Source organism: Salmo salar, chromosome 04 (assembly GCF_965601325.2).
Source record: "Salmo salar chromosome 04, fSalSal1, whole genome shotgun sequence".
Classification (NCBI taxonomy): Eukaryota; Metazoa; Chordata; class Actinopteri; order Salmoniformes; family Salmonidae; genus Salmo; species Salmo salar.
The window spans coordinates 85,743,445-85,766,200 of NC_138294.1; the positions used below are offsets into that span (position 1 = coordinate 85,743,445).

Sequence of the window (22,756 nt, forward strand, 5' to 3'; positions counted from 1 at the left end):
ACGAAAAAGCTTTCTGAAAAAATGAAAGAAGTCATTGCGTCTAATTTGATGCGCATGAACCTGTGGATGGATGGTGTGCATCAGGTAGACATGCAGCATGTTAGCCAGGTCCCAGCCAGTCAGTCAGTGTATGGGGAGTTGGTACAGCTCGCGGGGGCACCACGGGGAAGATTAACATGAACAATGGATTTCGATAGAGCAGCAACAGCTTCCATCATGACTCAACACTGACCTTTAGTACACTCTGCTTCTGTACATGTCTGCCTCCCATCTATCGTTGTCTGTGTGTAACTGTGTGATTTGTGTCTGTGCACACTTTAACAGCTGTGTAACCAACCATGTGGTGCATGCAGTGGTTTTTGCATACCATAAGTAATATTGGACTCGTGCTTCTGTTCTTAAGCCTCAATGTTGGCTGATCATCAGGTTCTCTTCCATTAATTCAGTTATTATGCGCACTTCCTCAGTCATGTGATCAGGTTCCCCCCCTTTGATATGTTTCCTCAATGCTGTGTTCACCACTTGATAATACAGACTGTTTGTGTTCTCTTTACACCTGTTGCATAGTTTAATTGTGTGTGTGTGTTGTATGCTGGTGTGTGCCTGACCCTGCATCCTCTGAAGGTATTGGTAAACTGTCCACTACCGATGGTAAAGCCTTCGCAGATCCAGAGGTGCTACGCCGCCTGACGTCGTCCGTGAGCTGTGCGCTGGACGAGGCCGCCGCCGCTCTCACACGTATGAGGGCGGAAAACACACTCAACGCCAGCCAGGCAGACAAGTATGTATCTCCTCTGCTCTAATCTAAACATCCCCCACAGGTGCACTACACCATCTTCAGGGATCCTCCCTCACACCAGTCTTGTCTAGGCCATATGTTTCCTTTGGACATGTTGTGCTTTCTTCAAGTTAGCTTGAACATTTGACAATTCCTTAGGTGAGAATGTTTAATGGGGAAAAAAATCTTATTCCTATAATTTACAGTGTTAAATAACACTATGCAAGAAGAATATTTTTGTGAATCAAATTCATTTTGTCGTTTTAATAATGTTGGTAGCAACGTGTGAAAATGGTTGTGGCAATCTGTTGCAGTTCAAGTCGACTACAAAACCCATAATGCAATGGTCTCTCTGGGCAAACATAACTACACACAATAATAACAAAGTCAATAACAGCATGTGAAATAGCTACAGTAGTTGGCTGTAAAATCGCCTAAACAAACTGCACAATCAATTTAGGAGTCTACAATCTCACCATGTTCAACCTGCGGAGTGGAGTCTGATATTTGCAACGGGACCATGCAAAGCACCCTGGACTGAAGAGGCAGACAAATAGGAGCGATGTGTTAGGCCCTCTGTTAACCTCTTGGGGCTAGGTGGGACGCTAGCGTGCCACCTGTGGTGCACTCCATCAACAGCAGGTGCATTTCAAGAGCGGCAAATTTGAATCCAAATAAATGTCAAAATTCAAATTTTTCAAAAATACAACTATGTTACACCATTTGAAAGATAAACATCTCCTTAATCTAACCACGTTTTACGATTTCAAAAAGGTTTTACGGCGAAAGCATAAATTTAGAGTATGTTAGGACAGTACATTTACAAGAGTTGTGTGTAATGTTTTGTCAAGTCAAAGACAGGGTCACCAAAACCATAAAACCAGCTAAAATGATACACTAACCTCTTACAATCTCCATCAGATGACACTCCTAGGACATTATGTTAGACAATGCATGCATTTTTAGTTCTATCAAGTTCATATTTATATACAAAAACAGCGTTTTACTATGGCATTGATGTTGAGGAAATCGTTTCCCTCCAATAACCGGCAGTCAAGTCAGCGTCACAAATTAAATAATTAAAATTAGAAAACATTGGTAAAATATTATATTGTCATTTAAAGAATTATAGATTTACATCTTTTGAACGCAATCAACTTGCCAGATTTAAAAATAACCTTACTGGGAAATCACACTTTGCAATAATCTGAGCACTGTGCCCAGAAAAATACGCGTTGCGATACAGACTAGACGTCATGTTGGGGAGATCTAAAATCGAAAATACTATGTAAATAATCCATTACCTTTGATTCTCTTCATCAGATGTCACTTCCAGGTATCACAGGTCCATAACGAATGTAGTTTTGTTCAAAAAAGCTCATCATTTATGTCCAAAAATCTCCGTCTCGTTAGCACATGATGTAAGCCAGCCGGACTTCTCGTCATGAACGAGGGGAAAAAATATATTTCCGTTCGTTCAAACATGTCAAACGTTGTATAGCATAAATCATTAGGGCCTTTTTTAACCAGAACATGAATAATATTCAAGGTGGACGAATGCATAGCCTTTTATAACGTATTGGAACGAGGGTACCCAACATGAAGTAGCGCGCCAGGTGTCTAATGGGACATCACCGTTCCATGGCTCTTGTTCGGTCAGATCTCCCTCCAGAAGACTCAAAACACTTTGTGAAGGCTGGTGACATCTAGTGGAAGCAATAGGAAGTGCCAAAATATTCCTAAACCCCTGTGTTTTTCAATGGGATAGGTTTAAAGTCAATACAACACATCAGGTATCCACTTCCTGTCAGAAAATGTCTCAGGGTTTTGCCTGCCAAATGAGTTCTGTTATACTCACAGACACCATTCAAACAGTTTTGGAAACTTTAGAGTGTTTTCTATCCATATATAATAAGTATATGCATATTCTAGTTACTGGGTAGGATTAGTAACCAGATTAAATCGGGTACATTTTTTTTATCCAGACGTGCAAATGCTGCCCCCTAGACCCAACAGGTTAAATTACACATTTCTGGAGGTAGGAATATCGCAAAAAAAAATGATCAATGGCTCATTTCTAGAGACATCAACCTCCTGCGTTATGACCTCGGCCAGTATTGAAATCTGACGCGTTATTACTGCAGTGTTGAAGCTAGGAACACAAGCATTTCACTGCACTGTTGAAGCTAGGAACACAAGCATTTCACTGCACTGTTGAAGCTAGGAACACAAGCATTTCACTGCACTGTTGAAGCTAGGAACACAAGCATTTCACTGCACTGTTGAAGCTAGGCACACAAGCATTTCACTGCACTGTTGAAGCTAGGAACACAAGCATTTCACTGCACTGTTGAAGCTAGGAACACAAGCATTTCACTGCACTGTTGAAGCTAGGCACACAAGCATTTCACTGCACCCGCTATAACGTCTGCTAAATATGTTTTTACGACCAATCAACATTTATTTTGATTTGTGTGATGTTTTCACGATGTAAAAGTTATGCCTATTAACTTTCAGTGTAGTGAGAGAGACTATCTCAATGCTACGTCATACTGGCTGAATTTCTGCCTGCTTCAACGGCAATCTGATACACCTGAAAACATGAATCAATAGGACATCGCTCAGAGAATCTTTACTTTAGCTGTCCTTTCTCCTGGCCTTTGTATTAAGGCTGTAGTTGATTTTTAAGTCCAGTGGTAGCTAGCTGGTTCTCTGAATAACACCCATGATTCATAGAAGATGCTTTATCTCTACTGTTCTCTCAGGCTTGATCACTGTTTTACTGAAACCCTTTAAGGTGCCATATTGGGTCAAAGGCCGTTCATGAAATGTACTGCTCTGTCCTGAGGGAGGCCTTTTTGTTTTAAACTTCTTAGTGTGAGTGACGGTGTGAGTTGTGACAACGCCGTTCAACCTATTGCGCAGCCACAGTCCCAGTAATTGTAGCAGTCTGGTTATTTTCAGCCGTAGCTTGGCGGAGGCGTGCTCGGACGGGGACGTCAACGCTGTGAGGAAGCTTCTGGATGAGGGGCGGAGCGTCAACGAACACACAGAGGAGGGAGAGAGTCTGCTCTGCCTAGCCTGCTCTGCTGGGTACTATGAACTTGCACAGGTATAACGAACACACACACACACACACACACACACACACACACACACACACACACTGACCTTTAGCCACTCACAGTATACTGCTAACATTGTTCTGCCTTTTCTGTCATAGTTTCCATCCAGTTCTGTAATCAAATTTAGTTGTATATCCAAATGTTGCAGAGCCAACCCTGATCCTTTGTGGTTGTGTTTGGATGTCTGTTTTAAAACGCCGACGTGTGTCCTCCTGCAGGTCTTGCTGGCCATGCACGCTAACGTTGAAGATCGGGGCATCAAGGGTGACATTACGGCCCTCATGGCAGCAGCCAGCGGCGGCTACGTAGACATAGTCAAACTGCTGCTGGTACATGGGGCTGACGTCAACGCACAGTCCTCCACAGGTAAACACACACGTCAAACACCGCTAGGTGCTGTGACCGATACCAGAAACCATCACATCTACTTAACATAAACACTGACGCGCTGTCCTTGTCCCTGTCAGGTAACACAGCGCTGACGTACGCGTGTGCGGGCGGCTTCCTGGACGTGGTGAAAGTGCTGCTGAAGGAAGGCGCCAACATCGAGGACCACAACGAGAATGGTCACACCCCTCTGATGGAGGCGGCTAGCGCGGGTCACGTGGAGGTGGCCCGGGTGCTCCTGGAGTACGGGGCTGGTATCAACACGCACTCCAACGAGTTCAAGGAAAGTGCACTTACGCTGGCCTGCTACAAAGGTACGTCCTGGACAATGAACCCTAACCTTTTACCCGTGCACCAGAGAGATCAGAGGTCTTTATCCAGAAATCAGTGACTCAAGTGATCCACTTATGTTGACAAACATTGTGTGAAATGTGAAACAGGAAATGTAATTGTAGGGATGAGGCACCCAGAGCGTTTTTCCCTCTTGTCACCACATACAGGGCACCTAGACATGGTGCGCTTCCTGTTAGAGGCTGGGGCCGACCAGGAGCACAAGACTGACGAGATGCACACAGCACTCATGGAGGCTTGTATGGTGAGACACACACACACACAGACACACACACACACAGACCAAACTATTAAATTGAAGGTGCAGTATGACTGATGAGGTCTCCTCTTCAGGACGGGCATGTGGAGGTGGCGCGGCTGCTGTTGGACAGCGAGGCGCAGGTCAACATGCCCGCTGACTCTTTCGAGTCTCCGCTGACGCTGGCGGCCTGTGGGGGTCATGTGGAGCTGGCCGCCCTGCTGATGGAGAGGGGCGCCAACCTAGAGGAGGTTAATGATGAGGGATACACTCCCCTCATGGAAGCTGCACGAGAGGGCCACGAGGAGATGGTGGCGCTGCTTTTGGCACAAGGTATGGCCTTCTCTTGCTCTCTGGTTTGAATGAAACTAGTGTTCCCAGTAGATAGGTTTTCCCTACTATATTGAGCCTCCAGCTTTGTGTAAATACAAAAGTCGTCTTTTTTTAAATAAATGTAATGAAAGGCGAAGGGGGGATACCTAATCAGTTGTCCAACTGAATGTATTCAACTGAAATGTGTCTTCCGCATTTAACACCTCTGAATCAGAGAGGTACGGGGAAGGGAGGGGGGGGGGGGGGGCTGCCATAATCTCCATCTGATGTCTTCGGTGCCTGGGGAACAGTGGGTTAACTGCCTTACTCGGGCAGAACGGCAGATTTTTACCTTGTCAGCTCAGGGATTCGATCCAGCAACCTTCTGGTTACTGGAAGGAATGTAATGAAGTGAGTTTTGAGCTCATGATCTAATTGGGTTGATGCCGAAGGGACAAGATGGCTTTTCCAGCACTAATTGAAGTACTTTTTCTGTGGTGAATATCCAGTGGTGTGAGTAGGTTTGTACTGTTTTTAAAGTGTGTTCCCAGCTGAACCATCTTGAATCCTCCCTCTGTTGTCTGTGTGGTCTGCAGGTGCCAACATCAACGCTCAGACAGAGGAGACCCAGGAGACTGCCCTGACGCTGGCCTGCTGCGGGGGCTTTCTGGAGGTGGCTGACTTCCTCATCAAGGCCGGGGCAGACATCGAGCTGGGCTGCTCCACACCTCTCATGGAGGCTGCACAGGAGGGACACCTGGAGCTGGTCAAGTACCTGCTGGCCGCCGGTGAGCAGAACCACTCCCTACTGGACAGCCTCTCTGTTTGGCTGTCTCAAAACAATCTCTACCATCTATTTGAGATGACCTCACTAACTGGTGCCCCCCCTGCACATTGACTGTACCGGTACCCCCCTTGTGTATATAGTCTTGCTATTGTTATTTTACTTCTGCTCTTTAATTACTTGTTACTTTTATTTCTTATTCTTATCTGTATTATTTTTTAAACTGCATTGTTGGTTAGGGGCTCGTAAGTAAGCATTTCACTAAGGTCACTAGGGGCTCGTAAGTAAGCATTTCACCTGTTGTTTTCGGCGCATGTGACTAATAAAATGTAAAATTTCTAAATTAAATTGGATTTGATCCTCATTTCATACATTATTGAAATTGACTTGGTTATTCCCAAAACCCACATTTATTTAAAGTTTGTAGTTGTTACACCCTCTGTGTGTAATTTTGACACCTCTGCTCTTGTCCCAGGAGCCAATGTCCACGCCACAACGGCGACGGGAGACACAGCGCTGACTTACGCCTGTGAGAACGGACACACAGACGTGGCTGACGTGCTGCTGCAGACGGGGGCTGACCTGGTGAGACCTCACCCTCTGGAGAAACACACTTCATGTCCATGCATAGCCTTTTTTGTATTTGAGTTGTTCACACGTTTGCGTAAGTGTGTGTGTGTGTGCTTCTCGAATGGCCCCCTATTTTGTTTTCTAGTGCACTACTTTTGACTGGTGCCCATAAGGCTCTGATCTAAAGTAGTGCACTATATAGGGAATAGGGTCCCTATAGGGCTCTGATCTAAAGTAGTGCACTATATAGGGAATAGGGTCCCTATAGGGCTCTGATCTAAAGTAGTGCACTATATAGGGAATAGGGTCCCTATAGGGCTCTGATCTAAAGTAGTTCACTATATAGGGAATAGGGTCCCTATAGGGCGCTGATCTAAAGTAGTGCACTATATAGGGAATAGGGTGCCATTTGTGACGCTGTCTGTGTTGTGTAGATGCTGGATATGTCGCTGCTTGAATAGGCTCTCTGTTTCTACTTGTACACTTTACACGCTCCTGTCTCTGTTTATCTTACAGGAGCATGAATCGGAGGGGGGCAGGACCCCTCTAATGAAAGCGGTTAGAGCGGGTCACCTCTGTACTGTACAGTTCCTAATCAGCAAAGGTGTGCTTCTGCTCCTTCACTGTGTAGCGACACCACACAAAACCATACACCAGACATCTGCCACGTTGTAGCTTGAGCCGCGGCCCTCGTTGTAGCTTGAGCCGCGGCCCTCGTTGTAGCTTGAGCCGCGGCCCTCGTTGTAGCTTGAGCCGCGGCCCTCGTTGTAGCTTGAGCCGCGGCCCTCGTTGTAGCTTGAGCCGCGGCCCTCGTTGTAGCTTGAGCTGCTTTGCTCATCAGATAAAGCCTCATTGTATATAAACGTTATAGGGTTGCTGTGGTTTTCATGTGGCCTCAGATTGACCCTGTTCTTGGTTTCTCTCCCTCCACCAGGAGCTAATGTGAACAGGGCGACGGCCAACAATGATCACACAGTAGTGTCTCTGGCCTGCGCCGGGGGCCACCTGGCCGTGGTGGAGCTGCTGCTGTCCCATGGGGCTGATCCTACACACAGACTGAAGGTGAGATGACTTGTCCCAAGCTCCTGGGCACAACGGTCTCAGGCGTGACCAGGAAGGGAATCTGATATTAAGAATACCACACTGCAAGCATTATAATGGACTCCTGTGTAAACAAACCTTTCTGTAACCCCTGTAAATACCAACCTTTCTGTAAACACAAACCTTTCTGTAACCCCTTTAAATAAAAACCTTTCTGTAACCCCTGTAAATACCAACCTTTCTGTAACCCCTGTAAATACCAACCTTTCTGTAAACGCAAACCTTTCTGTAACCCCTTTAAATAAAAACCTTTCTGTAACCCCTGTAAATACCAACCTTTCTGTAACCCCTGTAAATACCAACCTTTCTGTAACCCCTGTAAATGCCAACCTTTCTCGAACCCCTGTAAATACCAACCTTTCTGGAACCCCTGTAAATACCAACCTTTTTGGAACCCCTGTAAATACCAACCTTTCTGTAACCCCTGTAAATACCAACCTTTCTGTAACCCCTGTAAATACCAACCTTTCTGTAACCCCTGTAAATACCAACCTTTCTCTAACCCCTGTAAATACCAACCTTTCTGTAACCCCTGTAAATACCAACCTTTCTGTAACCCCTGTAAATACCAACCTTTCTGTAACCCCTGTAAATACCAACCTTTCTGTAACCCCTGTAAATACCAACCTTTCTGTAACCCCTGTAAATACCAACCTTTCTGTAACCCCTGTAAATACCAACCTTTCTGTAACCCCTGTAAATACCAACCTTTCTGTAACCCCTGTAAATACCAACCTTTCTCGAACCCCTGTAAATACCAACCTTTCTGGAACCCCTGTAAATACCAACCTTTTTGGAACCCCTGTAAATACCAACCTTTCTGGAACCCCTGTAAATACCAACCTTTCTGGAACCCCTGTAAATACCAACCTTTCTGGAACCCCTGTAAATACCAACCTTTCTGGAACCCCTGTAAATACCAACCTTTCTGGAACCCCTGTAAATACCAACCTTTCTGTAAACACCAACCTTTCTCTAACCCCTTTAAATACCAACCTTTCTGTAAACACCAACCTTTCTCTAACCCCTTTAAATACCAACCTTTCTGTAACCCCTGTAAATACCAACCTTTCTGTAACCCCTGTAAATACCAACCTTTCTGTAAACACAAACCTTTCTGTAACCCCTTTAAATAAAAACCTTTCTGTAACCCCTGTAAATACCAACCTTTCTGTAACCCCTGTAAATGCCAACCTTTCTCGAACCCCTGTAAATACCAACCTTTCTGGAACCCCTGTAAATACCAACCTTTCTGTAACCCCTGTAAATACCAACCTTTCTCTAACCCCTGTAAATACCAACCTTTCTGTAACCCCTGTAAATACCAACCTTTCTGTAACCCCTGTAAATACCAACCTTTCTGTAACCCCTGTAAATACCAACCTTTCTCTAACCCCTGTAAATACCAACCTTTCTGTAACCCCTGTAAATACCAACCTTTCTGTAACCCCTGTAAATACCAACCTTTCTGTAACCCCTGTAAATACCAACCTTTCTGTAACCCCTGTAAATACCAACCTTTCTGTAACCCCTGTAAATACCAACCTTTCTGTAACCCCTGTAAATACCAACCTTTCTGTAACCCCTGTAAATACCAACCTTTCTGTAACCCCTGTAAATACCAACCTTTCTGTAACCCCTGTAAATACCAACCTTTCTGTAACCCCTGTAAATACCAACCTTTCTGTAACCCCTGTAAATACCAACCTTTCTGGAACCCCTGTAAATACCAACCTTTCTGGAACCCCTGTAAATACCAACCTTTCTCGAACCCCTGTAAATACCAACCTTTCTGGAACCCCTGTAAATACCAACCTTTTTGGAACCCCTGTAAATACCAACCTTTCTGGAACCCCTGTAAATACCAACCTTTCTGGAACCCCTGTAAATACCAACCTTTCTGGAACCCCTGTAAATACCAACCTTTCTGGAACCCCTGTAAATACCAACCTTTCTGTAAACACCAACCTTTCTCTAACCCCTTTAAATACCAACCTTTCTGTAAACACCAACCTTTCTGTAACCCCTTTAAATACCAACCTTTCTGTAACCCCTGTAAATACCAACCTTTCTGGAACCCCTGTAAACACAGAACTGTTTCCATGTCTTTGTTCCTATTTTATTTCCTGATCAAATTGTAACTTCTCCCAAGATCCTGATACTAACGATGACGTATGTTTTGTGTCAATCTCTCACCTAGGATGGCTCCACCATGCTGATCGAAGCTGCTAAGGGCGGTCACACCATCGTGGTGTCCTATCTCCTCGACTACCCCAACAACGTCCTGTCGGTCCCCGTGCCAGACTTGTCTCAGCTCACACCCCCCTCCCATGACACCTCTCCGGTAGGGACTTCTACAAACATGTTTGTTTATTGCTGATAACAGTTACAATTTTTATACGTTGATTCCAAGTATTGATACTAAATATACTTTTCTAATATCCTACCCTAACCCAAACAGGCTCCACGAGTTCCATTCCAAGCCCTGGCCATGGTGGTGCCTCCTCAAGAGCCAGACAGAGTCCCCTCCAACATCACAACGCCTCCACCGCTCATCACAAAAGGTCAGATCATACAACGTGTGTTAACAGCAAATGCATGTCTAACTTTGCCAACAAGACCACTAGACACATTTGACTGCACAAGGAATCAAAGTGTTACATGCAATGATTACTGCAATATTGTATGGTTCAACCTCGTAGCTAACTGGTTGTGTTGTCCTGTGTGGCTGTCTCAGGTGGTTCCAAGCAGAGGCTGAGCCCCCTACAGGGGAGCCCCATCGCTGCAGGCGGTCCAGACGCGGACCTGCTGTCTCCCTTCCACCCATACCAGCCCCTAGAGTGCATAGTGGAAGAGACTGAGGGCAAGCTGAACGAGCTTGGCCAGAGGATCTCCGCTATAGAGAAGGCCCAGCTGCAGTCCTTGGAGCTCATCCAGGGAGAGCCTCTCACCAAAGACAAGATCGAGGAGCTGAAGAAGAGCCGCGAGGAGCAGGTCCAGAAGAAGAAGAAGATCCTCAAGGAGCTGCAGAAGGTGGAGCGCCAGCTGCAGCTCAAGACGCAGCAGCAGTTCACCAAAGAGTACATGGAGGCCAAAGGCCTGAAGGACGACCCGGGGCAGCTTGGCCAGGCGGCAGGGGTGGAGCAGCCCGGCACCCCCCTGCCCTTGCTGGCTGCAGAGCCGGGCTCCGACACCGAGGGGGATGGGGAGGGCATCCACCACCACCATGATGGACAGCCCCACCCCGCCGCCGAGGAACAGGAGGAAGAGGACGATGAGGAGGAGGAGGAGGAGGACTATGCCAAGCTACCTCAGGTGGACACCATCCTGTATAGACAGGCCCAGGAACCCCCGCCACCAGCTCCTCCTCACACCCAGGCCCTGCAGAGTCCCGCTCCTCCTCACACCCAGGCCCTGCAGAGTCCCGCTCCTCCTCACACCCAGGCCCTGCAGAGTCCCGCTCCTCCTCACACCCAGGCCCTGCAGAGTCCCGCTCCTCCTCACACCCAGGCCCTGCAGAGTCCCGCTCCTCCTCACACCCAGGCCCTGCAGAGTCCCGCTCCTCCTCACACCCAGGCCCTGCAGAGCCCCGCTCCTCCTCACACCCAGGCCCTGCAGAGTCCCGCTCCACCCCTCCTGCAGGCCCGTTTCTTACCCTCCCATCTCCTGGCCACCCAGCAGTCCACAGACTTCAGTACGGCAGACTACCCCGTCAGCTCCAGTCCTGATCTGGAGAGGGTGATGGTGAACCAGCAGCAGATGTTGTGGCAGCAGTTGACAGACCTGGGACCGGGCCTTCTCACCCAGGCCCCCGAAGGACTCATGGTGGCCACCCCAGCACAGACCCTCACAGATACTTTGGACGACATCATGGCAGGTGTGTTCATAAACACGGTCCTCTCTTTGCTTAGTGCTCTCGGTCTCTTTTGACATTTGTATTTTTAACTCGACTAACCTGGTTAAATCAAAAATTAAACCTCAAACCGTTAATGACTGCTTGATCCTTCATCATTTTCCTTAGCACTGAACTTGGTTTCAGGACATTTTCAACAGACTTTTTCAAATGGTTTTAATCCATCTTAAATTCGAATGGGAGATACTTATATTTTGAAGGTGGACTAACAACTCTCCTTCCCTCTTGCCCCTGTGACAGCAGCGGTGAGCAGCAGAGTCCCCATGTTGAGCACGACGTCCTCGCCCACAGCACAGACGCCCATCCATTCAGTGTCCCCACACCCCATGCTCCCCCTCTACCCCTCCGTAGACATCGACGCACACGTACGTCACACCACACGTCTAACAATGCACAATAATAATAACACGCTAGTTTAGCTAATAATAGTCAGATAGGAAAATAACACCTGACTGTATCTCTTGTCAGACGGAGAGTAATCACGACACCGCTCTGACGCTGGCCTGTGCGGGCGGTCACGAGGAGCTGGTGTCGGTGCTCGTCGCCCGCGGGGCTAACATCGAGCATCGGGATAAGAAAGGTACACAACTCCATATTTTGTCTTTTTCTATGTTTTGTAGCAATAAAAAAAAAACATGTTGGGGTCAATTATCAGGGAACTTGATAATTTGTGTTTAGAAGTGGGAGTCCATCTGTATTGTTGGAAACTGACTAATTGGATGACTAGTTTTAACGGATGGGCATTTGACCGTTTTTGTTTTTACTGTTTGAGTACTCGCTGGATTTCTTTTCTAGTGCTTGAATGAAAAATATTATTAGAACACAAGGCATGTACTCAAAATACATATGTGCACATTGATCTATAGGCCTATGCCAACAGTGTGCGACAAAGTCCAATTTATCCTAACCATAAGAGAACCCATCCATTATGACAATGTCAAAAACGGGTATGACATTTACATAAGTATTCACACCTTTTACTTAGTACTTTGTTGAAGCACCTTTGGCAGCGATTACTGCCTCAAGTCTTCTTGGGTATGACGCTACAAGCTTGGCACACCTGTATTTGGAGAGTTTCTCCCATTCTTCTCTGTAGATCCTCTCAAGCTCTGTCAGGTTGGATGGGGAGTGTCGCTGCACAGCTATTTTCAGGTCTCTCCAGGGATGTTAGATCGGGTTCGAGTCCGGGCTCTGGCTGGGCCACTCAAGGACATTTAGAGACTTGTCTTGAAGTCACTCCTGCGTTGTCTTGGCTGTGTGCTTAGGGTCGTTGTCCTTTCGGAAGGTGAACCTTCGCCCCAGTCTGATATCCTGAGCACTCATCAAGGATCTCTCAGTATTTTGCTTCGTTCATCTTTCCCTTGATCCTGACTAGTCGCCCAGTCCCTGCCCGCTGAAAAACATCCCCACAGCATGATGCTGCCACCACCATGCTTCACTGTAGGGATGGTGCCAGGTTTCCTCCAGATGTGACGCTTGGCATTCAGGCCAAAGAGTTCAATCTGGTTTCATCAGACCAGAGAATCTTGTATCTCATGGTCTGAGAGTCCTTTGGGTAACTTTTGGCAAACTCCAAGTGGGCTATCATGTTCCTTTTACTGAGGAGTGGCTTCCGTCTGGCCACTCTACCATAAATGCCTGATTGGTGGAGTGCTGCAGAGATGATTGTCCATCTGGAAGGTTCTTCCATCTCCACAGAGGAACTCTGGAGCTCTGTCAGAGTGACCATAGGATTCTTGGTCACCTCCCTGACCAAGGCCCTTCTCCCCAGATTGTGCAGTTTGGCCGGGTGGCCAGTTCTAGGAAGAGTCCTGGTGGTTCCAAACTTCTTCCATTTAAGAATGATGGAGGCCACTTATTGGGGACCTTCAATGCTGCAGAAATGTTTTGGTACCCTTCCCCAGATCTGTGCCTCAACACAGTCCTGTCTCGGAGCTCTACAAACAATTCCTTCGACCTCATGGCTTGGTTTTTGCTCTTACATGCACTGTCAACTGTGGGACCTTATATAGACAGGTGTGTGTGTGTGTGTGTGCCTTTCCCAATCAATCAGTTGAATTTAGCACAGGTGGACTCCAAGTTGTAGAAACATCTCAAGGATGATCAATGGAAACAGGATGCACCTGAGCTCAATTTCGAGTCTCATAGCAAAGGGTATGAATACTTACTTTTTTTTTTTTTTTTATAAATTTGCTGAACTTCCTAAACCTGTATTTGCTTTGTCATTATTGGATGTTGTGTATAGATTGATGAAAAACATTTATTTAATACATTTTAGAATAAGGCTGTAACGTAACAACATTTGGATAAAGTCAAGGGGTCTGAATACTTAGCGAGTGTGTGTGTGTGTGTGTGTGTGTGTGTGTGTGTGTGTGTGTATAGATAGATATTTGTACTCACTCACTACCAGTCAAAAGTTTTAAACACCTACTCATTCCAGGGTTTTTATTTTTACTATTTTCTACATTGTAGAATAATAGTGAAGATATCAAAACTATGAAATAACACATATGGAATCATATAGTAAACAAATTCATTTTATATTTGAGATTATATATTTGATATTCTTCAAATAGCCACCCTTTGCCTTGATGACAGCTTTGCACACTCTTGGCCTGCTTTTCTAACAGTCTTGAAGGAGTTCCCACATATGCTGAGCACTTGTTGGCTGCTTTTCCTTCACTCTGCGGTCCGACTCATCCCAAACATCTCAATTGGGTTGAGGTTGGGTGATTGTGGAGGCCAGGTCATCTGATGCAGCACTCAATCACTCTAATTATTGGTAAAATAGGCCTTACACAGCCTGGAGGTGTTTTGGGTCATTGTCCTGTTGAAAAAGAAATGATTGTCCCACTAAGCTCATACCAGATGTGATGGCGTATCGCTGCAGAATGCTGTGGAAGCCATGCTGGTTAAGTGTACCTTGAATTGTAAATAAATGAGACCGTGTCACCAGCAAAGCACCATCACACCACCACCTCCATGCTTCACGGTGGGAAATACACATGTGGAAATCATCCGTTCACCCACACTGCGTCTCACAAAGACACTGCAGTTGGAACTAAAAATCTGTAATTTGGACTACAGACCAAAGGACAGATTTCCACCAGTCTAATGTTCATGTTTCTAGGCCCAAGCAAGTCTCTTCTTCTTATTGGTGTCCTTTAGTAGTAGTGGTGGTTTCTTTACAGCAGTTTGACCATGAAGGCCTGATTTCATGCAGTCTCCTCTGAACAGTTGACCTCGGTGAAGCATTTATTTGGACTGCAATTTCTGAGACTGGTAATTGTAATGAACTTATCCAGCAGCAGTGGTAACTCTGGACAGGTGTGTGTGGACAGGTGTATGTTCCTTTCCTGTGGCGGTCCTCATGAGTCAGTTTCATCATGCGCTTGATGGTTTTTGAGACTGCGCTTAAAGACACTTTCAAAGTTCTTGACATTTTCTGTATTTGACTGACCTTCATGTCTTAAAGTAATGATGGACTGTCGTTTCTCTTTGCTTATTTGAGCTGTTCTTGCCATAATATGGACTTGGTCTTTTACCAAATACCTCATTAAGCTGGGTGAGAGAATGCCAAGAGTGTGCAAAGCTGTCATAAAGGCAAAGGGTGGCTATTTTGAAGAATTTAAAATATATTTTGATTTAACCCTTTTTTGGTTACTACATGATTCCATGTGTGTTATTTTATAGTTTGGTATCTTCACTATTATTCTACAATGTAGAAAATAGTAAAAATAAAGAAAACCCCTGGAATGAGTAGGTGTGTCCACTTGACTGGTACTGTATATATTTTCAGTCAATAGAAAAGCAAGTGCAATTTTAAGATTATTGTTTTGAAACCGTAATATCATCTGGTTATATTATATCGTTGTACACAATCTTCAAGAAGGCAGTAACCTCAGCATTGGCACTTGCATAGAGGCCTTTGGCTCTGCAATGGCATAGCCTTGCTTTGTTAATTTATCAGACAAGACGCTCATATTTCCCCGAGTCCTTATCACAGTCAAGACACGTATTTTATACAAAAAAAAACAATAACATTTAATATAACAGAATAAAATATATTTTTCCAAATGAAAAAGGTGGCACTGCGAAAAAAAATCCGTATCTCACATCTGAAACAGTTCTTCTCAGTGATCATTTGAAACGGGGCTCAAACAATCTGTGTTTTCGATATACATCCATTCTATTTAGTTTTATGACTGTTCTTTGGAATGTTGGAAGTGGATAAACAGTTCCACACTGCATGATGATGAAAAAAAACTAGGTTATTTTTTTGGCTTTATCAAAGGAATGTTTTTGCCTATTTTCAGTGTAGAACCTGTCTATATTTAAGGGGGTTATAGCCTAAGCCAGGGCTATTTAACTGAACATTAATAAAAGACCTGCAAAACAAATCCCAAAAATCTAATGTTCACTTCCTAAATGACAAGCACTGTGGTGGTTGTCTATCGTGTGGTTTCTAGCGCCTTCGTGGCATGTTGATTTAGATTTTCTTCGCATGAATTTGCCTCTAGTGTTTGAACGGTTTAGCTACAAAATGTTATGACCCCGTTACTGAAAGCTACGACTCTCAGGAACACATACGCGACTTCTGTTTCCTTCTGATGCTAACAAGGACTCGTTAGACGGGAGTGTGACATAAAACATCACCTAATGACTGAGGGAAATTTAATTCAAATCCTACTTCCTGATTTGACAGATCTTTTATTTGTATTGATGCTTCGTTTTCAGATTTTTAAATAGTTTAAATATATACAAAATAAGGCCCCGTTGGGCCTTTTTCCTTTGCAACGATGATTCCATTTTTTGGGATGACGCATGTTTTGGGGGTTGAACCTCGACTCACGTTGGTTGAGCGCCCTCCACTTCTTTCTTAATTACTTTTTAGCAACATTTCATTTTAAGAAAGGGGCTTTATTGCTGTCTTGCTTTTTTTTAATGCAGTTCTTCCGAAGAATAATTGCATGTAAAAAATGTCATGCTAACCAATTCTAAATGGCACAGTAGCAAAGTGGAAAATAGACGGGCCGCAATTATTCCAAAACTGCAGCTTTGTCGGAACAAACATTTTCCTACTTCAGGATTAAACTGTCGTCATTTGGCAAGAAAGGTAGCTTGTGTATCCCATCAGTTAGATAGGTTTTTATTTCTGTCGGACTAAACGGGAGCTTGTGCGCGCGCTCAGCACTTGGCATGTAAGAAGCGGTCGGAACGCAATTGGGTGAATGAGACATGGAGAGGAAAGGGAATTTGGATTAACTACCCCCAGAAAGCACATTCCACCAAATTGTTTTACAGTATTTAAAATAACAAAAAATGTTGATCTCTGGTTAAAGATTGACCTTTGTCGGTTAGAGCAGTCGAGTATTCATGCCCATCCTTAGTATGTTGGAGAGTAATCTAACCGTCTGTCCCCAGGTTTCACTCCTCTGATCCTGGCTGCTACAGCGGGTCATGTTGGCGTGGTGGAGATCCTGCTGGATAAAGGAGGGGACATCGAAGCCCAGTCTGAGAGAACCAAAGACACTCCTCTCTCCCTGGCCTGCTCTGGAGGAAGACAGGAGGTGCTGCTCTGCTTGTCATATTTTGTGTGGATAACAGGACGAAGCAGTGCCGTAAAGCGAGACGTTTTAGCGTAGCCACTTTCTCACAGCACTCTCACCGCAGCTACCCGCAGTAGTCCCAACACTAGCATTCATGCAATTGCAAACACATTCGTAGGGAAACAGCTCTAATTTATTGCATTGAACATACTATGCTACATTAAGGCTACATCGACCCAAAATACCATGCAGGCCTAAGACATAAGTCTAATGTCCAGAATTGAATCAATATAATGTGTAAATTAGATTTAGCTACAATGTAAGTCGATGGAGCCTCAGGAACCACCACATGTGGATCGGTGTTTATTTTCATGATTTTATATTTCTAACAGCGTCTACTCTCCTCCCCTTTTCTGGATTTAGTAGGCAAATGTAATATTATTTCACACCTTTATCTCTTTGTCTACAAACCATTATCTGAGATGCATGTGATTGAACAAGTCATTGGAAGCATGTGCTCCATTCATTGCCTTCCTGGTAGAGAGAATAAAACGGGTTTTGGGGCGGATTACTATTAATGTAAACCAACTAATACATTAACGTGCTCGTTTTCAATCGCCTATAGAAGAAACAAGGAAACTGAGAGGAAAGTTATTTCAACCTGGTAATAATTAATTTTCTTTCAATTTGCTCTAGAATGTAATTATCAATATAATAAAGCTTGGCGTAGGATATTTCCTTAAAGTAGACTCAAAACGGCATATGTTGGATATGAATTGGCTTTAGCAAGATGCTGTGGAGATTAATTCATTAAAAAAAATATAGCCTACAGTGCGTTGAGGGCGAGTATGCGGCGGGCTCGGCTCTTAGAGTAGCTGCTGCTGCATAGAAACAGCTAATAGAAATAACCCATAGTGAAACAGGAGGCAGAACAACAACCTGACAGACACAAACTCACTGTCTGAACCAGCTTAACACTGCATACATTTAGATAAACAATAGAAGTGTTCTGTGGATTGACTAACCTGTGTTTCGTTCACTCCAGGTGGTGGAGCTGTTGCTGCTGCGCGGGGCCAACAAGGAGCACCGTAACGTTTCAGACTACACTCCGCTCAGCCTGGCTGCCTCGGGGGGCTTCGTCAACATCATCAAGATCCTCCTCAACGCTGGAGCTGAAATCAACTCCAGGTATCCACAACCAGCCCTCCTTGCCACGGTTTGTGCAGGCTGTACCTCTGCCTCTTTCCCAATCTTAACAGTTTGTATAATCATCCCCTCGCCCTGTCTGTTCCCCCTCGCCCTGTCTGTTCCCCCTCGCCCTGTCTGTTCCCCCTCGCCCTGTCTGTTCCCCCTCGCCCTGTCTGTTCCCCCTCGCCCTGTCTGTTCCCCCTCGCCCTGTCTGTTCCCCCTCGCCCTGTCTGTTCCCCCTCGCCCTGTCTGTTCCCCCTCGCCCTGTCTGTTCCCCCTCGCCCTGTCTGTTCCCCCTCGCCCTGTCTGTTCCCCCTCGCCCTGTCTGTTCCCCCTCGCCCTGTCTGTTCCCCCTCGCCCTGTCTGTTCCCCCTCGCCCTGTCTGTTCCCCCTCGCCCTGTCTGTTCCCCCTCGCCCTGTCTGTTCCCCCTCGCCCTGTCTGTTCCCCCTCGCCCTGTCTGTTCCCCTCAGGACTGGGAGTAAGCTGGGTATCTCTCCTCTGATGCTGGCTGCCATGAACGGTCACGTCCCTGCGGTCAAGCTGCTGCTGGACATGGGCTCAGACATCAACGCTCAGATCGAGACTAACCGCAACACGGCGCTGACCCTGGCCTGCTTCCAGGGACGGGCGGAGGTGGTCAGTCTGCTGCTGGACCGCAAGGCCAACGTGGAGCACCGCGCCAAGGTGGTAGCAACTGCAACAGGCTGGAGCCTGACATGTCATCATGTTGTCTGGGCTTGTGTCAAAGACATTAGAAATGATGTTCTGGTGTTGTCTGTGTGGTGCAGTCTCACTGACCCATTATACATTCTCTCTCAGACTGGGCTGACCCCCCTTATGGAGGCGGCATCGGGTGGCTATGCTGAGGTGGGGCGGGTGCTGCTGGATAAGAGCGCTGACGTCAACGCCCCACCTGTCCCCTCCTCCCGAGACACCGCGCTCACCATCGCTGCAGACAAGGGCCACTACAAGTTCTGTGAGCTCCTAATCAACCGGTAATATCTTAATCTTTTATGTACAGTATGACAGTGAGAAGGTCCTTTCCTCTCTAGTCTCTCTTCCTCTACTCAGCCTGTTGTCTTTCTCACAGAGGTGCTCACATTGACGTGCGCAATAAGAAGGGAAACACTCCCTTGTGGCTGGCGGCCAACGGCGGCCATTTTGACGTGGTGCAGCTGCTGGTGCAGGCCGGGGCCGATGTCGACGCAGCAGACAACCGCAAGATCACACCACTCATGGCTGCCTTCCGCAAGGTGGTCACACACACACACACACGTATAAAATAGTGTAGGCTGCTGAGGGGAGGACGGCTCAAACTAAAGTCTGGAACGGAGCGAATGGTATTGTATTTGATACCGTTCCACTTAATCCACTCCAACCATTACAACAAGCTCATCCTCCCCAATTAAGGTGCCACCAACCTCCTGTGGTATGAAACTAAACTGTGATAAAACACTAGTGTGACTTGTTCGGATACTGATACACAGTTGAATATCTCATATGACCTATGCTCCCCGTTCATTTCCTGTTCTCAGCTAATGACCCCGGTGGTGTGTAAATGGAAGTGTATGTATAATAATCCCAGGAGGCTGACCTCTGAACTCTGTCTCACAGGGCCATGTGAAGGTGGTTCAGTACCTGGTCAAGGAGGTTAACCAGTTCCCCTCGGACATCGAGTGCATGAGATACATTGCCACCATCACGGACAAGGTAAGCTAAAACAAACAAGACCAACAACACATTAATTGAAAATGACCAAGGGGGTCTCCCGAGTGGCGCAGCGGTGTTACTACAGATCCTGGTTCGATACTAGGCTGCGTCGCGACTGGGAGACACATGAGGCAGGTGTACGGTGTTTCCTGTGACACATTGGTGCGGGTGGCTTCCGGGTTAAGTGGGCATTGTTTCAAGAAGCAGTGTGGCTTGGCGGGGTTGTGTTTCGGAGGACTCACGGCTCTCGACCTTCGACTCTCCTGAGTCCGTACGGGAGTTGCAGCGATGGGACAAGACTGTAACTACCAATTGGATGTGATGAAATTGGGGAGAAAAGGGGGGGGGGGGGGGGGGGGGTACATTTTAGAAAATGACAAAGGGTAAACTTTTTATTTTTCTGAAAGGAAGTGCGGTTAAAACAGTAAAGTTTGTCTCGTACTCCTCCTAGGACCTGCTGAAGAAATGTCACCAGTGCATGGAGACCATTGTCAAAGCCAAAGACCAGCAGGCAGCAGAGGCCAACAAGAACGCCAGCATTCTGCTGAAGGAGCTGGACTTGGAGAAGGTAAATTACTTTTTCATCCAACACAACCTTCTGCTCCTCATTGATTTGTATGGATTTACAGCTCTCTGTAGATATTAAGTGCGTCCCAAATGGAACCCTGTTCCCGTAAGGGTTCTAGTCAAAAAGGTAGTGCACTATATAGGGAATATGTTGCCATTTGGGTTGCACACTCTGGGTTGTAATCATCCATTTTTTTTTTCTTTCTTGGTGTACAGTCCAGGGAGGAGAGTAAGAAACAAGCCCTGGCCGCTAAGCGTGAGAAGCGTAAGGAGAAACGCAAGAAGAAGAAGGAAGAGCAGAAGAGGAAGCTGGAGGGGGAGGAAGAGGAGGAGGAGGAGGAGGAGGAAGACGAGGAGGCCAAAGTAAAAGAGGAGTTAGAGGACCAAGACTCCTCTGAAGGTAACCTTTTTACGAGCTGTACCTGACTATCCTCTAATAGACTAACCCGGCACCTGAACAGCCTCTAATAGACTAACCCGGCACCTGAACAGCCTCTAATAGACTAACCCGGCACCTGAACAGCCTCTAATAGACTAACCCGGCACCTGAACAGCCTCTAATAGACTAACCCGGCACCTGAACAGCCTCTAATAGACTAACCCGGCACCTGAACAGCCTCTAATAGACTAACCCGGCACCTGAACAGCCTCTAATAGACTAACCCGGCACCTGAACAGCCTCTAATAGACTAACCCGGCACCCTGAACAGCCTCTAATAGACTAACCCGGCACCTGCCCCAGACTACCCGGCCCTGCCCTCTAATAGACTAACCCGGCACCTGAACAGCCTCTAATAGACTAACCCGGCACCTGAACAGCCTCTAATAGACTAACCCGGCACCTGACTATCCTCTAATAGACTAACCCGGCACCTGAACAGCCTCTAATAGACTAACCCGGCACCTGAACAGCCTCTAATAGACTAACCCGGCACCTGAACAGCCTCTAATAGACTAACCCGGCACCTGAACAGCCTCTAATAGACTAACCCGGCACCTGACAGCCTCTAATAGACTAACCCGGCACCTGACTATCCTCTAATAGACTAACCAGGCACCTGAACATCCTCTAATAGACTAACCCGGCACCTGAACAGCCTCTAATAGACTAACCCGGCACCTGAACAGCCTCTAATAGACTAACCTGGCACCTGAACAGCCTCTAATAGACTAACCCGGCACCTGAACAGCCTCTAATAGACTAACCCGGCACCTGACTATCCTCTAATAGACTAACCTGGCACCTGACTATCCTCTAATAGACTAACCCGGCACCTGAACAGCCTCTAATAGACTAACCCGGCACCTGAACAGCCTCTAATAGACTAACCTGGCACCTGACTATCCTCTAATAGACTAACCTGGCACCTGAACAGCCTCTAATAGACTAACCTGGCACCTGAACAGCCTCTAATAGACTAACCCGGCACCTGAACAGCCTCTAATAGACTAACCCGGCACCTGAACAGCCTCTAATAGACTAACCCGGCACCTGAACAGCCTCTAATAGACTAACCCGGCACCTGAACAGCCTCTAATAGACTAACCTGCACCTGAACAGCCTCTAATAGACTAACCTGCACCTGAACAGCCTCTAATAGACTAACCCGGCACCTGAACAGCCTCTAATAGACTAACCCGGCACCTGAACAGCCTCTAATAGACTAACCCGGCACCTGAACAGCCTCTAATAGATGGCCCCTCGTAGCCTAGCCGGGCGGCACTGCCCCTCGTAGCCTAGCCGGGCGGCACTGCCCCTCGTAGCCTAGCCGGGCGGCACGGCCCCTCGTAGCCTAGCCGGGCGGCACGGCCCCTCGTAGCCTAGCCGGGCGGCACGGCCCCTCGTAGCCTAGCCGGGCGGCACGGCCCCTCGTAGCCTAGCCGGGCGGCACGGCCCCTCGTAGCCTAGCCGGGCGGCACGGCCCCTCGTAGCCTAGCCGGGCGGCACGGCCCCTCGTAGCCTAGCCGGGCGGCACTGCCCCTCGTAGCCTAGCCGGGCGGCACGGCCCCTCGTAGCCTAGCCGGGCTACTGAAATCAGCATGGTTTTACTCTTGAAGATGACTGTCTCTGTCTGCGTGAATTAAAGGATATTCAAGTCAGTTAATTAAAATAGTTAATTTTACAGATTATTTTATGTTCTTAACTGAAAGAAGAATGACGTGCTCATATTAATTTCAACTG

The 22,756-nt window shown here is 46.7% G+C and overlaps 1 protein-coding gene across 7 annotated transcripts in view; it reads left to right on the forward strand.

Moving 5' to 3' along the window:
- ankhd1 (ankyrin repeat and KH domain containing 1) overlaps positions 1-22,756 on the forward strand; it is a 46,846-nt gene that overhangs the window by 17,012 nt on the left and 7,078 nt on the right. For 3 of the 7 annotated variants that reach the window (XM_014198150.3, XM_014198153.3, XM_014198155.3), the window contains exons 3-25: positions 625-781; positions 3,728-3,890; positions 4,122-4,269; positions 4,371-4,604; positions 4,791-4,885; positions 4,975-5,212; positions 5,788-5,979; positions 6,451-6,560; positions 7,062-7,149; positions 7,480-7,607; positions 9,847-9,990; positions 10,108-10,210; positions 10,384-11,523; positions 11,800-11,924; positions 12,028-12,139; positions 16,984-17,129; positions 18,154-18,296; positions 18,768-18,981; positions 19,117-19,292; positions 19,388-19,550; positions 19,912-20,007; positions 20,459-20,575; positions 20,791-20,974. In XM_014198150.3, coding sequence (XP_014053625.2) covers positions 625-781; positions 3,728-3,890; positions 4,122-4,269; positions 4,371-4,604; positions 4,791-4,885; positions 4,975-5,212; positions 5,788-5,979; positions 6,451-6,560; positions 7,062-7,149; positions 7,480-7,607; positions 9,847-9,990; positions 10,108-10,210; positions 10,384-11,523; positions 11,800-11,924; positions 12,028-12,139; positions 16,984-17,129; positions 18,154-18,296; positions 18,768-18,981; positions 19,117-19,292; positions 19,388-19,550; positions 19,912-20,007; positions 20,459-20,575; positions 20,791-20,974 — 4,416 coding nt within the window. The remainder of the gene's footprint in view (positions 1-624; positions 782-3,727; positions 3,891-4,121; positions 4,270-4,370; positions 4,605-4,790; positions 4,886-4,974; positions 5,213-5,787; positions 5,980-6,450; positions 6,561-7,061; positions 7,150-7,479; positions 7,608-9,846; positions 9,991-10,107; positions 10,211-10,383; positions 11,524-11,799; positions 11,925-12,027; positions 12,140-16,983; positions 17,130-18,153; positions 18,297-18,767; positions 18,982-19,116; positions 19,293-19,387; positions 19,551-19,911; positions 20,008-20,458; positions 20,576-20,790; positions 20,975-22,756) is intronic. The other 4 variants (XM_014198151.3, XM_014198154.3, XM_014198152.3 and 1 more) reach the window with 3 other exon arrangements.